The 17,588-nt window shown below is 38.6% G+C and overlaps 1 protein-coding gene across 2 annotated transcripts in view; it reads left to right on the top strand.

Moving 5' to 3' along the window:
* The first annotated feature begins 447 nt into the window (after positions 1-447).
* The window catches only part of LOC137294676 (barrier-to-autointegration factor-like), a 95,236-nt gene continuing 78,095 nt past the window's right edge, over positions 448-17,588 (top strand). Inside the window, exons 1-3 of one of the 2 annotated variants that reach the window (XM_067825746.1) lie at positions 448-576; positions 4,515-4,666; positions 11,706-12,835. In XM_067825746.1, the coding sequence (XP_067681847.1) occupies positions 4,541-4,666; positions 11,706-11,852 (273 nt within the window). In that variant the 5' untranslated portion in view covers positions 448-576; positions 4,515-4,540 and the 3' untranslated portion in view covers positions 11,853-12,835. Of the gene's footprint in view, positions 577-4,514; positions 4,667-11,705; positions 12,836-17,588 lie in introns of those variants that run through there. The other variant, XM_067825747.1, reaches the window with a different exon arrangement.

Genomic DNA, 17,588 nt, shown 5'->3' with positions numbered 1-17,588 from the left:
TTATCTTATTCAAGATATAAACATATATAGCGTTTTTCAAATAGTATATGTAACATTGTCATCAAATACTGTGTTCTGTCATAAGCATACGAAGTATAGAAATCAGGAAGTGATACTTGTAAATCACCTGATTCATAATCAATCATGTCAATTGTCATCAGGAGCGTCAAGTAATATTTTTAATTTTTTTTTATTGTTATAGTATATTTTAATTACTTCGGATCAGATTTATAAGGGCGGTGACTTTGCTTATGTGATTCCTCTCCTCAGTTGTTCAATATTATCATTAAATATTTTCGAAAAAACATTCTTAGACTCATCTCTCTATAGATGTTATACGAGTGGACTCGAACTGATTTAAAACTCATTCTTTTTGTCAGCAAAATGTTTTATATGAAAGATTAGAGTTGCCTACCCTTAGCTGCCAAGAGGTGGCGCGCTTACGACATATTTACAGAGCGGTTATGTCCCTTTGTAAGTTATCGAATGCCCGCAAGGTGCGATAAATATACGTTGTTCATTCAGGTCAATAACTTCGAAAGCGAAACTACTTCCCGCCAATCAACCAAGTAAAAGGTAAGGTATGATTAAACAATAACAAACAATAAGCCAGTGCGAGGAACACTTATTTTCAGGAAGTCTGTTTACGCTGGTGTTACAGGGCACACAATTTCCCCTTTCTTTCAACGATTTCAATAAATAATATGGCATGATCGCAGGCTCGTCTTTTTCGTGTTACTGTTAGTCCGGAAGCCAGTCAAATTTTATTGTTGCAACATCATCATCCTCTGATGATTCAACGACCTAACAAATAACGGGTCCAGAGAATATTTCCTTGTTTACGAACTGTTGCGCATTTCGCTCAACTTAAACGTTAAGATCTATCACTCGCCCACACCTGGCAGATCTCTCACCTTGCCCCGATTCAACGTGCTTCGTTCAACGATATCGAAAGTTGAAAATAGTGGGCGAAACCTTTTCGAATGTCAGCAGACATTGGAAAGGTATAATAAGATAACATTTTGATGAATCTTCTGGGAATGAGAAAAAAAACATCTAAGGGAAAAATACTGGATCCAAATCATTCGGGCAGGGTGTTTATTGAACATGTTGAATGGCAGAGTCAACACCAGACAGACCTACTCCAGGTTGTCCTGATCAAATTACAGTTATTACACTATACACTGTTTGAAGAATAGGTAAGACCTCCGCCCTTGTCCCTCCTAAATTTTAACAGTGAGGAAAAATTGGTAAGACTTCTACCCGTATTCCCCCCTAAGTTTCTTTTCTTGCCACCTGAATATATCTTCCTCATCTGATAACTATTAGTTTGACTATGAGCCTTACATAACTTATAATATAGTTATATTTCCCAAAATGTAGTTATTTTGTAGAAGCCACTCTGGCACCCAGCTAACATCACGTAACTGGGCCAATACTGGCCCAGTGAAGTCAGAGCATCAGGTCCATTTAACTTTTAAGGCATTCTGGAACTGGGCCTGTACTATTTTGAACACTGGTGTTGGACTGGCCCAGTGCAGGCAGATAATTCTGGCCGAGGTACACAGCCGTAACGGTTGCCTAATTGGCCGCTTACAGTTTGATGGCACAGGCCCACTTACAAGTTTAATACTGTTTCTATAGTTTAAAACAAGCTAATATACAAAACGAAAATAATCTGAAGAACTAAAACAAAACATAACACAAGTTTATCCATGTTAGTTTAATTCCTTCTGGATTGAACTTATGTTTTGAAATTAAATGTGCAAACAAGTTTTGCGTGATCTAAAACATGGCATATATGATGAATGGCCAAATGTTTAAAATGTTCCAAATGCCCTTGTCTCAGCAAAATTTATACTGCATGTTATTATTCAAAGTATAGCTTAACACTAAACTGAGTAGCAAAAGTAGTCTCTACAAGTGATTCAAAACAAAGACTGTTACTATTTAGAGTCACATTATATCAGTTAACACTCGGAAACCTATACCTTTTGGCCACCTCTCTAGAGCAGACGACATGGTCCTGAGATAATCTCCCACAATTCTCCAGACAGGAAGTTCACTGCCTGTACTGGGTCATTACAGCATTGTGGTGCTGTGTTTACGGTAGCCATCCATATGTGGCCCAGTACAGTTTTGCCTGTAATGGGCACTAAAGGAAAATAAGCACTGGTCCAATACTGGCTCTATACTGGCGTGCGTTAAGCCAGTAACAACGGTACAGTGCTGAACAATGCCAGCACTGGCACAGTAATGTGATGTTAGCTGGGCACATACCACAAGGAATGTGACACCATTGAAATAGACTCTTTTGTATTCTCAATTTTAAAATGACATTTTAGATTAAATTGATGAATCACAATGAATCATTGTGTATATTTGCATGATTAGCAATGCTTAGAATTTGATATGCTTGTCATGGTGATGGGCTCTTCTCACAAGTGCTTCAAATATTATAATTATCCTCATATTTTCCAACAACAAATGCTGTTTCCTTTTGCTTGTCAATTCTTAGGGTGAGTCACTGAAAAAGAAAAGTTTGAAAGAAACACCACCTTGTCTTAATTGTAAAGAAACCCCAGTGAACTCAAAATCCTGATGCTGAGGTAAATCCAGACTTACTTTATGTTTGGCTATTGATTGGGCTGAATGTAAGGAAAAATAGTACTGAGTGAGTTCAGTTTTAAGAAAGCAGGCTTGTATGTTCTTAAGAAGAAGCTAAGTCTATTTTAGAATGAGTGAGTGAGTTTAGTTGTACGCCTCACTCAGCAATATTCCAGCTATATGGCGGTGGTCTGTAAATAGTCGAGCCTGGACCAGACAATCCAGTGATCAACAGCTGACAACTCAAAACAATTTCAATCTGCGAAATTGGGAACTGGTGACGTGTCAACCAAGTCAACGAGTCTGCCGACCTGATCTCATTAGTCGCCTCTTACGACAAGCATAGTCGCCTTTTATGGCAAGCATGGGTTGATGAAGATTTATTCTACACCAGGACCTTCACTGGTCAGGAAAAATAGTAAGGTTTAGGGACTATGAGTAAGTAAGTGAGTTTAGTTTTGCACAACACTCAGCCATATTCCAAGTATATGATGGCAGTCTGTAAATAATCGAATCTGGACCAGACAGTCCAGTGATCAACAGCATGAGAATCGCTCAGCACAATTTGAGGACGATGAGATGTATCAACCAAGTTGGTTATATAATTGGCATTGAAAGTATTAACATTATGTAATAACAAACATTAGATTAATAAACAGCAAAGAAGTGTCCCATGTCACATATATAGCAACTTCAGAAAAACATGTGAAATATCCAGACACTGAATCAGCAGGTTGGTAACGTCTATTTTACCACTATTTCTGAAAACTGAGAACTAAAAAACATGGTTATTTTTTCACTACTAGTTCATCACCAGCATAAATAGTCAGAGATGTACACAAGAGGGGTGCACTCTGTGGTACTGAGTTAAGCACTTGATCATGATTAAATCAATCGCTGTGAAGTCAATTCAGTCGGATGCGAACATGGTGAAGGATGATTGAAGCATCCTATAAAATCCTCAAGTGTGATGGTTACGTGACAGTCATGAATAAACAGGTTTCTCGATTTTGGATTACACACTATCCTCATTTGAACTAAATAGAATACACAGTATAAACAGGGCTCCACATAATTTGTCGTTTCAAATACGTGGGGGGGGCCAGGGGGATATGTCATCTTCTGATGACTCTTGCTTAATATTGGGAGTATTTTTTCAATATGGGAGAATTGGAAATACTTGAAGAGTACATTTAGAGTATTGAATTCAATTTAATGGAGTTCCAATAATCTTGTGTTTCACTTGATATATGCATCACAACATTGCTACTCTTGTGTAAACAGGTCATTAAACAATAAAATAATACTTTTTCAGTTAAATACACCAAAAGTGATTCTATGACTGTACACTTTTATAATGGTGCATATCTGTTGTGTATGGCACCTATGTTTTTGTCTGTACATGCACCTATATGGCTTTTATCTGGAGCCCTGATCAACCTTCTACTCTTCAAGTCACAAAGATACCGCTGAAAGTCCGGGGTAGAATAGTCCTTCAGCATCCCATGCTTGCCATAAAAGGTGTCTATGCTTGTCGAAAGAGGCAACTTACGGGATTGGGTGGTCAGGCTTGCTAACTTGGGTTGGCATGTCATCGGTTCCCAGTTTAACAGATCAATGCTCATGCTGTTGATCACTGGATCGTCTGGTCCAGACTCGGTTATTTACAGACCACCGCAATAAAGATGGGATATTGCTGAGTGTGGTATAAAACTAAACTCACTCACAGAAGTCAGAAAGTAATTTCAGTTCATTGTTTATTTCTTTCGAATGTCAGTTTGATCACTTGATCAATCTTTACTCAGACAAAATATGGGAACTTATTCTGATGAATAGTAACATGAAGGGGATTTTTATTCATTTTTATAGGATGAATGACAGTATAACACATGATTATGTTTTTCCAGTACAAGTCATCTGATAAGAAGTCAGGATGTCGTCCACATCACAAAAACACCGGAACTTTGTGTCAGAGCCAATGGGAGAAAAGCTTGTGACTGAACTAGCTGGAATAGGTCCAGTTCTTGGAGGAAGACTCAATGAAGCGGGGTTTGATAAGGTGAAATTACTCTTTACAATGTCAAACAGAATTTTGTATCAATGTAATGACAAAAAGTATCTGCATATTCAGGGGTTAAAAAATCCCATCACCCAACGTCCGGGACATGTCAGTTTTCATTACGTGAATTAAACAATATTGGTCCATTACTTGCCTGTGGACTACAAGATGATTTCCACTTATGGTTTCGAACTGCAAATAAACTTGGATTTCATTTGATATCTGCTGAACATGTAGATAATCAATTTTGTAATGATTTTAAGTAGAGTTATCTTTCTTTGCTATTTATCACTTTTCAACATCACTTACCATGTCTAGTTATTCTGTATTATTGCATCACCATGATCACGGCGTAGAATCAGTGCAAGTGGGAAATTTTCAGGACAATGTACTTTCTCAGTAACCTGCCCTATGGCAAGTGACTATATTAAAAAATTGAACTCTGATATTCTGTTAAACTTGATAACTCATCTGTATCTGCAGAAATAAAAATAGCCAAAGGCAAGAGTTATTGTGACATACACACACCAAATATAATCAGCATTACACAGTTATTGTTGCTAACAGTCTAAGAGAACTTAGGGTCAGTATTATACGTAACACTGCTTATTCTGAGTCTAACAAACCCTAGTATAAGGCTGCTTCAATTATTATGTTTTAGGTCCCGGGGTAGAATAGACCTTCAGCAACCCATGCTTGCCATAAAAGGCGACTATGATTGTCGTAAGAGGCGACTAACGGGATTGGGTGGTCAGGCTCGCTGACTAGGTTGACACAACGTCATCTGTTCTCAATTGCGCAGATCGATGCTCATGTTGTTTATCACTGGATTGTCTGGTCCAGGCTCGATTATTTACGCACCGCCGCCATATAGCTGGAATATTGCTGAGTGCGGCGTATAACTAAACTCACTCACTCACTCACTCACTCACTCACTCACTATTATGTTTTCAGAGTAAGATTGCAATGCAGCAGAGAGGGTTCGGGTGATTCAATTATTATTATTATTATCTTTTTTTAAAGGTATTGTTTAGCGCACATATCCATGCAACTATTGCTTGCTCAAGGCGCTGGTATTTGTTTCCCTCAATCATTGGATGTTCATCTCAGCATCACATCATATTATCAATCTCAACTCCCTGGGGAGTATACAGCTCTTAATGCCATTAGACACACCAAGTTTATTGTGGCTGTCTCATCCTATCGAGGTACCCAGTTTACAATTGTGTGGACTGGGACACATAGTCTCAGCACTCTGTCCAAGTATACTGCATGTTGCTGTACTCGCAACTGGGTATATGTAAGTACTCATGTGGCTACCATCTGGTCTTACACCAACGGATTCATGGGTTCTTTTAAGTGAACAGGGTTGTGTACTGTACACGAGAGGTTGTGACAACACGGAGAGAGTCTGCACACAAAGTTGACTCCAAGATTTTTACTCCTGGTCACAGGTGGGCTCGATCCAGACACCTCAATCTCGCTGGATCACAGCCAGATCGCCCACCTAACCTTTTAGGCTGACCAGTCAGAACACAGCTTACCAAATCACGAAAGGTAACATTAGCACATACCCATTCAAGTATTTTGTAAAAAATGTGTGTACCCGAACTATTCCAGATGCTTTTTTCTGTAGGAATGCTTCCGAGTGATACATACATACATACATACATACATACATACATACATACATACAGACAGACAGACAGACAGACAGACAGACAGACAGACAGACAGACAGACAGACAGACACAGACAGACAGACAGACATACATACATACATACATACATACATACATACATACAACTCAGCAGAATTTTGTTATAATTTTTGTCAACAAAATATAAAAGTTGTTTGACAAACCAACGTTATTTTCATTTGAAACTCAAGATCTGTGACATGGGTATAGCATCAGCTCAGGTAACAGTCAGGTAAGCGAGAGGCATGGGCAAATTTGTAGCGTTACAGTTTATCCTAATGAGCTTTGGCTCAGTCAGAAACCATAAGGAAAGACTCTCATTTCATATGATTCATATGTAATGAGACCTTGTGTAGTATTCTCTATATAGATGCCTATTGATCTCATGTACCTTCAAGGTCGCATGCAACTAAAAAATCAAACATAATTAAAACACATTTATCACTTCTTCATGACTTATAATATACATTGCTGCTTTTAAAAAAACAAATAAACAAAATTATAAGCATACAATTGCGATTCAAAAGTGCAATATTTTGTACTTAGGCTTACTTCCCCCGAAACGAAGCCTTCGGGAGACCGAACCCAGTTGTAGCGGGTGGATCTGCACTCAAGTGTAATGACGGCTTCCGATTGGCTGTTTCATTTGCTGATATGCTGAGGGTTCATTATGTGTACAGAAAGGTGATTTGTTTGATGGGCATTTTAGAAGTATGGCAAGTCACAAGAAAGTAAGATTCTTTATGGATAACAACTTCTTTTTGTGTACTGGATGCGTCGTTTCAGTATGGATTCATATACTGTTGTCAAACAAAAAATCATATACACTAAAAGAAGTTGTTATCAATGAAGAATGTATATAGAGATGTTAGGTTTTGAAAATACATGTTCTCTGAATTTGCGCTCGATCGAATCAAAAATCATCTCAGTAGAGATTGTAAACTACTGCGTAGCTGGAATCTGTCATTTGTCCAAGTACAAAGCAGGACTTGACACTGACAAGAGTTTGCACCAGTTTCCGTCAGATCCAATCATCCGAATCATGACATGTGTATCACACGTGCCTAATTACATAATGTGGTAGAGAGGGACTCGGGTGCACGAGTCATAAATCAATTTATTTTCTTTACGTTGTATATTCTGATAGGTGTTAAGTTCAAATTGCACGTGGTCAATGACAACAAGCTGTGTACTGCATGTTGTCTCTAACAGACAGACAGGCAGACATATAGGTGTTAATAAACCAGACACTGAGCTTTCTCTGAGGCAGAGACTGCTTACCATAATCAACATGTTTTTTTACGTAACGAGTGGGATTATTTACTTGTTTGTGTACACAACCAAGATTAGACTACTGCTCACGACCTCAGACTCTGGGCACGCATACTGCTTCAAGTTCCGCGAACCTATTCACTGCGCATGCATTATGAACACAGCGCAGCACAGCTGCTGAAACCAGTTTTCCTCCCAGCGATGGGGGGAATTTAGTGAAACGTTTGAACTCCGATTTCGCGGGCTTTTCTTTCATCGCTTTTTTTTTTCAACTTTATCGGTTGAATTGGCATTTTTTATGATTTGTTTCGGTAAGTGCATACCAAATGGTACCAGAATCTTCAAAGTTGCGTTTTATGTTGCATGTGACCTTTAATGATTGATCCAAGTGCCTTGGTGTACAGCGTGAACAGAACTGGGTCGAATCCGACCCCAGTACCACACCACTTGAATCATTCACTGGAGCTGGAGTCACCATCAATATACACTGATTGATACAGATTGGACAGATAGGATTCAAACTTTGAGCAGGTTGTCACATGCAAATTAGCATCAACACAAAGGCAGGTCACAAGCAAGGTCACATGGTCAGTAACGTGTGTCCACCTTGTACACAGTTGCAGGCCTGGCTGCTCTGCCTCACTGAGGTCACTTGATGTCACTGAAATTCCATATGTGATTTCTCACATGTGATTGTTGGGAAATTTGAATAATGTTACAGATGTGGCTTCATTTTATCCCAGATGTAACCATCAGGTGACAAAAGAGGTCATCTTGTCAGCCAAGGTAACACTTTAACACAGTGAAATATGAAGAAAAGAGAAGAGAACTCTCCTCATCTCACATGCTCCCTACAGCAGGTGTTCTCTGCTCCTCTGGAGACTTAAATGTCTATAATCACTGATAATCTGTCATCAGAATTTCCTGTCTGCTTTGCCTTAGTGCAAATGTTGCCAGGCATGATACAGACAGTAAGGTTGCTGGCTAGAAACTGTATTGGAGGTGCATGGTTTGAATCCACTGGTCTTATTGTGGGGCTGCTACTGTGTCTGACCACAACAGGGACGATGTGTAGCTTGATTGTTTTGCTGAAAACATCACCGTAAGTAACCAATGGTGTTTCCATTTTCCCCAAGGTGTAGCATGTTGACTTGCTCCTGAATGATGACTAGAGGTGCTCTTTTACACTTTTTAAGGCTTCACTGAGTGGAAATGATAAACATCCTATTGTCTGGCCCCTTAAAGTGAATATTGCTTGCCATTGTGTTCAAATATGGCATGCTTGTTGCAAATTTGGTGCAATTCAAACAAGTGCTTCATTACTTTTCTTTGATCAATTAAACACACACAAACACAAAAATTCATTTTCAAGATTTTTATCCCCCCGGCCTATAATTCGGGGGGATATAGTCGACGCCTCGTCTCTCTGTCCGTCCGTAATCATTTTGTTTCTGGAGCATAACTCAGAAACCGTTCAATATTTTTAGACCATACTTGATAGATATAATGATCTCAACCTATAGTTGTGCCTTTTGCTATTTACAGAGTTTTTATGTTTTTTGTTTTTCCATGGAACATTTTGGTGTTAGTCTAGTTGTGGGGCAGGCTTCATTTCCGGAGCATAACTCAAAAACCGTTCAATATCGTTTTCCAAAACTTGGTAGATATATGTGACAGATCCTAAAGTGGTGCCTTTTGGTATTTACAGGTTTTTGTGATTTATTATTTTCTCAGTTTTCTTGAAATGTTTCGGACTTAGTTTCAAAATGGAGGGATGGGTTTCGTTTCCGGAGCATAACTCAAAATCTGTTCAATATTTTGCTGTAATACTTGGTAGATATATCAATCAGGAGCTGCAATGGTGCCTTTTGCTAGTTACAGGTTTTTGTGATTTCTTAGTTTCTCTGTTTCTGTGGAAACGATTCAGACTTTGTCTCAAAAGTGAGAGGTGTGTTTCGTTTCCGGAGCAGAACTCTAAAACTTCTTAATATCTGTCAGTGTTACTTGGTAGATATGTGTGGCAGACATATTTAAGATTGCTACTTACATGTTTTTCTGATTTATTATTTCCTCCGTTTTTATGAAAATGTTTCGGACTTCGGACACAAAATGGAGGGATGTGCTTCGTTTCCGGAGCAGAACTAAAAAAAACCGTTCAATATTTTTCAGCAAAACTTGATAGATATATCAATCGGAACCTAAAGTGGTGCCTTTTGCTACTTACAGTGTTTTGTAATTTGTTATTTTCTTGGTCTCCATGGAAACGTTTCGGACTTAGTCTCAAAGGTAAGAGGTGTGTTTTGTTTCCGGAGCAGAACTCTAAAACTTCTAAATGTGTGTCAGTTAGTCTGTCATACAGACCCTAAAGTATATATATTCAAGAAAACCCACGCAAGTCTAGAAAATGTGGCAAGTCTAGATTTCCTTAGCTTCAGGATGAAGAAAGTCTCAGGGTTCCATTTCATTATATTATGTTTTTTTTTCAGTATGAATGTTTTTTCAGTAAAATATGTTCATTTCAGAGACTAGCTGTTAGTCTATCTGTCAGTGTTTCTTGGTAGATATGTGTGGCAGACCCCAGAGTGGTGCCTTTTGCTATTTACAGGTTTTTGTGATTTATCATTTTCTTGGTTTCCATGGAAACATTTTGGACCTAGTCTCAAAATGGATTGATGGGCTTTGTTTCCAGTGCAGAACTAAAAAACCATTCAGTATTTTTCAGCAAAACTTGGTATATATATATTTATCAATCGGAACCTAAAGTGGTGCCTTTTGCTATTTCTAGGTTTTAGTGATTTATCATTTTCTCAGTTCCCATGGAAACGTTTTTGACTAACTCTCAAAAGTGAGAGGTGTGTTTCGTTCAAAAACTTCTTAATATCTGTCAGTAAAACTTGGTAGATATGTGTGGCAGACCCCAAAGTGGTGCCTTTTGCTATTTCCTTTTTTTTTATGTATTATTTTCTCTGTTCCATGAACATGTTGCTGACTTCATTTCCAGAGCACAGCTCGAAAACCATTTCATATCTTTCAAAAGATCATGGCAGATATACGAGACAGTTCTTGAAATGGTGACTTTTTCTGATTACAGATATATGGCATTTATACTTTTCTTGAATTCCATGGAAACAATACAGACTTGGTCTAAAAACACAATAAGTAACTGTCCGATGATTTGTCCTTTCAAATATGTGGGGGCCGGGGGGATATGTCATCTTCTGATGACTCTTGGTTTTTTTTAGAAAATGTCACAATAACATTTGACACTTACGTTCATGATGGTTACCTATGTAGACAGGTACTGTCAATACATTTAAGTCTAAGTATAAACTAGGTTGAACCCAAGAAATTTCTGTGCGTTCCATATCCAGGGCAGTCAAAGTCATCTTACAAGTTACATGTCGAACATTTCTGTTGCAGTGAATTAATAATGTAGCATCAGTGAATAAGCATGATAAGTAAAGAATGATATATATTTTTACCCATGTGGGTATGCATGCTAAACTGCAGGATGCACTCGCTCAGGCATTCTCTTCCCACTGTGGTTACTTGTCATATCTTCCTACCTAACCTCTGTTCTAATACGACCCTTCATGGTGCGAGTGTTCAAGACTTGTGATTGGAGGCAATCAGATTTAGTTGTGCAATCAGCAACCTTGTTTCAAAAGTGATCATTCGCAAGATCTCGGTAATTTCCGGATGCATCATTAAAACTAGGACATCTTCCCAAGTGCGATACTCAAATGTTTCTTCTAGACAGAACTCAGTCATGTCGTATTTGTTTCTCCACATTGCTTGCATTTGTCAAGTTGAATCTAGGTCGATGTAATATGTGTTCTGATTGGACAGAAAAAAAGGGAGATAAATCTGCTGCCATTTTTAGCTGCTAGGGGATTTTATGAGAACTGCGAAATATGGCCGAGGTTCGTAGGAAGATATGACAAGTAACCTCTGTGGGAAGAGAATGTCGCTCAGGTGGTAGGACTAAAATCTGGCTTAGTGTTGATAGTCTGTTTCAACTCCTTTCACCTCTCATCTCCAACAATTATTGTTTCTTGTTTTTCCAGGCATACGTTGTCCTGGGTCAGTTCCTGGTGTTGAAGAAAGATGAGGAGATGTTCATAGACTGGCTGAAGGACACATGCTCTGCTAATTCCAAACAGGCGGGGGACTGCTATGTGTGTCTGAAAACCTGGTGTGATTCTTTCTTATGAGGTGCCTGCCCTGTCAAAACATGCTTCTGTCCACATACACTCATGTGTACTCTTACTTTGGGCTTTCTTGTTACAAGTTGCACAACACAATCTTCCTTTTGTTAGAACATTTTTTTTGTATGGCGACATAGGCTATATGGCTGACATCCTTCTGGGAACCTGACACAGTTATACAATTTTACAAAGCAATAAACTCTATGGATCTTGGGGCAAAAAAATATGAGAAATTGTACAAGATTTATAATCCAGGATTGTAGACATGTATCTCCAAGTGCTGTGATTTGTCTCTCCTGGACAATGTTTGCAACACATTTTGCCGATATTATACATGGTTTAAGATGTCGATATGCTTGTTGTGGACAATATACATTTTCAATGTCCAGACTATGTAGTCGTCTTGTTTGTTATGCTATGGTCAGTTTAAAAACACCATAAGGCAGACATTCATTTTTCTAAAACAGCTTGGACATAGAATTATATGAAGTAGTAGTTACAAACATTTTTAGAATTGATCGTATTCAAGGGACCATTTAGGCATTTCACATTTTTTTATGGGGGATTTTATTTGAATGATATACTACCCATTGTTCTCAGAATACCATCAGGCGCCGGTGACATACGATTCTTTGTTTGACATAGTTTTGAAAAGTTGTATGTAAACTGACTACACAAGGATTATGCCCAAGGCAGAAACTAGAAAAAAGCTAAGGGAAAGTATAAGCTTAAGTGCAATGATTGTTTGTTTTGTTATTAGATAAAGCAAACTGATCTGACAAGTAAAGAAAAGGGTTAGATTTAATAATGACCTCAGTAGGCCATTCACATAAGATAGGGTGTTGTACTGTGCTGAGACAGGGATTGAGTTGTTCATCTCTGCACACTGATTCATCAAGAAAGTAGCGAAAACTTAAACATGTACATTTAGTCAATGTGAATTTTCCATTTTATGTTGTGGCAATGTTCAGTAAATTCTTATTATCATATCTGTGTTGTTTTCATTATGTTTTGAGTACATGGGGAGAGGGGCGAGTATTCAAATGTGTCTTTTGTGGTTGTATAGCATCTGCATCTCAAGTTAATGTTCTGAAGCTGATACATATTGTCCTGTAGAAGATCCAGGGTAGGGTTTAGGAAGATCCAGGGTAGGGTTAAGGAAGATCCAGGGAAGGGTTTAGGAAGATCCAGGGTAGGGTTTAGGAAGATCCAGGGAAGGGTTTAGGAAGATCCAGGGTAGGGTTAAGGAAGATCCAGGGAAGGGTTTAGGAAGATCCAGGGTAGGGTTAAGGAAGATCCAGGGAAGGGTTTAGCTAGATCCAGGGTAGGGTTAAGGAAGATGTGTCTTTTGTGGTTGTTTAGCATCTGCATCTCAAGTTAATGTTCTGAAGCTGATGCATATTGTCCTCCAGAAGATCCAGGGTAGGGTTTAGGAAGATCCAGGGAAGGGTTAAGGAAGATCCTGGGAAGGGTTTAGGAAGATCCAGGGAAGGGTTTAGGAAGATCCAGGGTAGGGTTAAGGAAGATCCAGGGAAGGGTTTAGGAAGATCCAGGGTAGGGTTTAGGAAGATCCATACTTTTCATGATGCCACTAATGGGATCATGTGGTTGGGTTCACTGACTTGGTTTAGTGCTGTCACACATGGCACAGATCAATGCCCATGCTGCCAGGCATTTGTCAAGTGTTGATTTTACAACACAATCCTGCATTATTGATGCAAACAAAAACTATGGGCGTGGAGTGTTTCCATTACAGTTTTGATGGATAACATTTTCTTTATTTACTAGGACAAAAAGATGTTAGCCACTGAAAAAGTCAATTTGGTTTGTTTTCCAAATTGTTTGTCAAAGACTTGGATGTGGCTAAGACAGCAGGCCATGTTGAGCTGTGCCCCCTTTATGACCAGGATGTTTGCCTCCTGAGACTGTCACTGTACGTTGAAAGAGAAATCGAACACTGGGATCCAAGGAATCGCTGGAATACATATCATCGGTTCACTGTTGCGCGAATTGATGCTCATGCTGTTGATCACTGGGTTGTCTGGTCCAGGCTTGATTATTTACAGACCCCCGTCATATAATTGGAATATTGCTGAGTGCGGCATAAAACTAAACTCTCCCACTCACTCACTAAATATCACGTGGCATGATGTGAATGATCTTCACTATTCAAGTGACAAGATATCCATCAATGATTAATTGTTATGCTTGCCTCACGCCAAACCCCAATGAGAATTGTTTCTGGTCCAGTTTTACCTGATGTGTATGTCATCACTTGACTCACTCGTGGATTCACCAAAGTGAGAATGGTTTCAGATGTGCTTCCCCCGGCCCATCATTGTAGACCATGTTGAGAAAATTTTGGGACAAAGCAAAAAGAATTTATGCCTCTAGCCATTCCATGACGTTTAATAGATAGACATATCTGTGTTAAGGCATCATCCTGTAGGAAGTCAGACTAGGGGAGACTACTCCTCATATTACTTTTGTTCTGTAGCCTCACCAAACCTCGTGAGTATAACGAGAAAAGCGCCAGTCTATTTCAAGACTAAGATGTGAAGCTGTGAAAATTTTAGGCTGAACTAATTGGGAAGACCAATCCATATTTAGAGAAGGTTTATCTGGTAACTGTTTTAGGGATGTCATAATCATTTGTATTTACAATTAAAGGAAATATTGTTACAGATATGATGACACTGCCTTTTAAATCACAATAACTATTCCTGTTGTGCTTATACAAGGCTATTAAATTTAGGTTTCACTTGTTAAAAGTGACGATCATGTGACCATATAAGTCATTTCTTATTTTCACTTTTATGAAAGGTAACCTTTTTGAGGAAACCAAAATTCATGGTTTCCAAAAGCGCATGCATCCTGTTGAAAGTAATAGATAATTTCCATTATAGCTTTGTTTTTGAACTCAAAGTACTAAACGACATTGTGACAGCTCGTATTTTTTTCTGAAAGATTTCCTATATGCCAACCTATATTTTTGAAAAATATACTAGGTGGCGCTTAACTTTTTATTCATGGTATAGAAAATTAGCAGGACTATATACCCTGTATTTTCAACATCAGCTTATTTTTACAAGAATTATCTGAGTACATTTTGAGAAAATTTGTAGCACTGTGGCGTGTTGGATATATATTTCCACCAATCTATCAAGCCGACGTATTAGTTTTCTGCGAAGAGTCTACCATGCTTGCTGACTTTGTTGACACTTGTCATATCCCTGTTGTGTAAAACGATGATACTGATCACTGCATTGTCTGGTCCAGGCAAGCTTATTTGCTGACCACCGTACAGCTGGGGTATTGCTGAAAGCAGCGTTAAACAACATCAACAACAACCCTTTTGAAAACGTATTATGGCACCTGCCTTACCACACCTAATAACGTGATGCTGTAAAACTATTAGTTTTGATTGACAGAATCTGTGATTTAAACAAGAATCGGTGCCTCGAGATTTAGCGGACCGCTAGTCAGACCGCCTTTAAGAACCAAGCTTGAAAATTCTTTGGGATTCTTCTATTTTCTTGCTTTTTTTTCTTCCTTATATCTTCCATTTTATTACATGTCTATCATTGGTAAAAAAATAATTGGTGTCACAAACGTTCATTTTTAGGGCACGAAATAAGTATCGATATTATTAAATACTGATAAACAGAAATTTTATTTATAGTATCTAAAAGATATTTCATGATAGATAAAGGATATTTCGCGACCTATAACTGAACTTTTTACGTCAAAGAACCAAAAGAGATGATATTTCATCCTGCGATATACGTGTATAAGCAAAATGAAAAAATCCCCATTCAAATGTATGTGTCGGTACTGTCATATCAACAGAGGTTTCAAATTTCAAATCCGAGAAGTCAAACAGCATTTCTGTAACGCATTTGCGTGTGAGGATGAGGATTGAGCAGTTCCACTTCATATCAGTTCTTTTTTTTGTTTCAAAAGTAAACATCAGACTTGTTTTTCAATTAGGATGATAAAAGACACATTGTCTCGTCAGAAGTTGATAATTAGCTCCGCATTCCGTCCATGATGAACGTCAGGAAATGTGTGAGTATTGAATTGGTGTAACGAATAATACCGAGACTAAGTACTTGGACTCGGGTCAACTATTGAAACCCCCTACTTGTATCATTAAACAGGTGGGGATATTGGATTTAGAAGACCGATAAAATGCAAATGAAGAAGCCAAGGTGGAAACAGATGATAAGAGAAACTGAGGGAAAATGTGACATTGTTTTCATTGTTTTTGGAAATGTTTCACCTGTATGGATATATATTACTTTTAGTCCACAGCGGCGCGTTCAGTGCGAAGCGGAGGTTACAGTATTAGGCTCCGCCCGTACTTATGTACGACTTATCTCAATATCTCAAGAACCTTTGACGAGATTCTTTTCATCTTTGGAACCTGGGTTCATTATAGTATAAGAAAGGTCCCAGTCACGTTTCGTTACCTTGACCTTCATTTCAAGGTCACAAGGGGACCCGAATGTTTTACCCTTGTAAGCGCGACTTCTCAAACACCGTTCATTGGATTTTCTTCACATTCTGGCTTAATCTGGGGAAGGCACATATTTCGTACACTATGACATTCTTGTAAAGGTCAAAGTGAGTCTTGAAAATATTTGTGTCTTTGAACAACTACACAGCAAGACACCAAGAGGGTTTAACTGCTCATGTTTTTGTTGACATTTTACTTCATTTTAAATTACGACCTTCACTTTCATTCCATTTTTAGTTGGATTTGATCATTTGCGACTGGGGACTTTGTCACCCCAGTGACAATGAATGTTCTCATATGCATTGGCAGTGGCATGCTCGCAAACTCAGGGGCTTGTAACGCTAGAAATGCCATAAAGGCATATACTGTCTCTGATGGAGTACTTGAACTATAGAAAAGATCCTTTATAGTACTAATACCCCATCAAAGTGTATGCCTTGATGGCAGTTTTCAGCGTTATAAGCCCTTTGCGCAAAGTGGAAAACCCCTTATTTTTTGAAGTGGTATATATTAGTTTTCACCCAAAGCACGACAATGTGACAAGGCTGTAATTTTTTCAAGGTCGCCCTATCTAAGATGCGCAAGAAGCCTTAAATTACGCTACGTACTGAATATGTAGCGTTGTCGCCCTTTTCCATGACTGGTGCGCGTGCGTATAAAGCCACTAAGTATAAAGCAGCATGTGCGGAAAAGGTATTCTCATTTTCATTCTCATTTTAAGACTCCAGTGGTCTTCAGATACCGCTGACGTTTTTTTTTTAAACCAGAGTTGCAATGGTGGATGGTTTTCTTGAACGTGAAGAAATCTTTCAACGTTGCTTCATGCATTGTTAATGTCGATGTTCAAGGAAATGCATTTTGCAGCAGACAAGTTTCTTTGCGCTTATTCTCGTTGTACTCTGACGGGGCCATTTGCTCTGCAAATTGCGTTTCTTGGTCGCCAAGTTATAATCATCGGTTCGGATCTCAGCACTGTACACATTCATGACTTGATATCAGCATGCCTTGTTCTTCAGTTAGCGTCCTGAGACACAGGCGGATCCAGATGGTGTAAACACAGGTCCCAAACCACTCTGTCAAAGTCTCAGTCCGTACCATTAAGTATATATTGTATAACTGTTTGTGGTCTTAAAGGGGCATTATTGTCGCCAGATTTTGATATTGTATCAAGATTTCATATAAACTGAGGGGAAAAAAATAGGGATCATATTAAAGCAAAAGTG

This window comes from Haliotis asinina, chromosome 8 (genome assembly GCF_037392515.1).
Source record: "Haliotis asinina isolate JCU_RB_2024 chromosome 8, JCU_Hal_asi_v2, whole genome shotgun sequence".
NCBI lineage: Eukaryota > Metazoa > Mollusca > Gastropoda > Lepetellida > Haliotidae > Haliotis > Haliotis asinina.
Note: the sequence above shows the minus strand (reverse complement) of the source record. Positions and strands in the feature narration are given on the sequence as shown.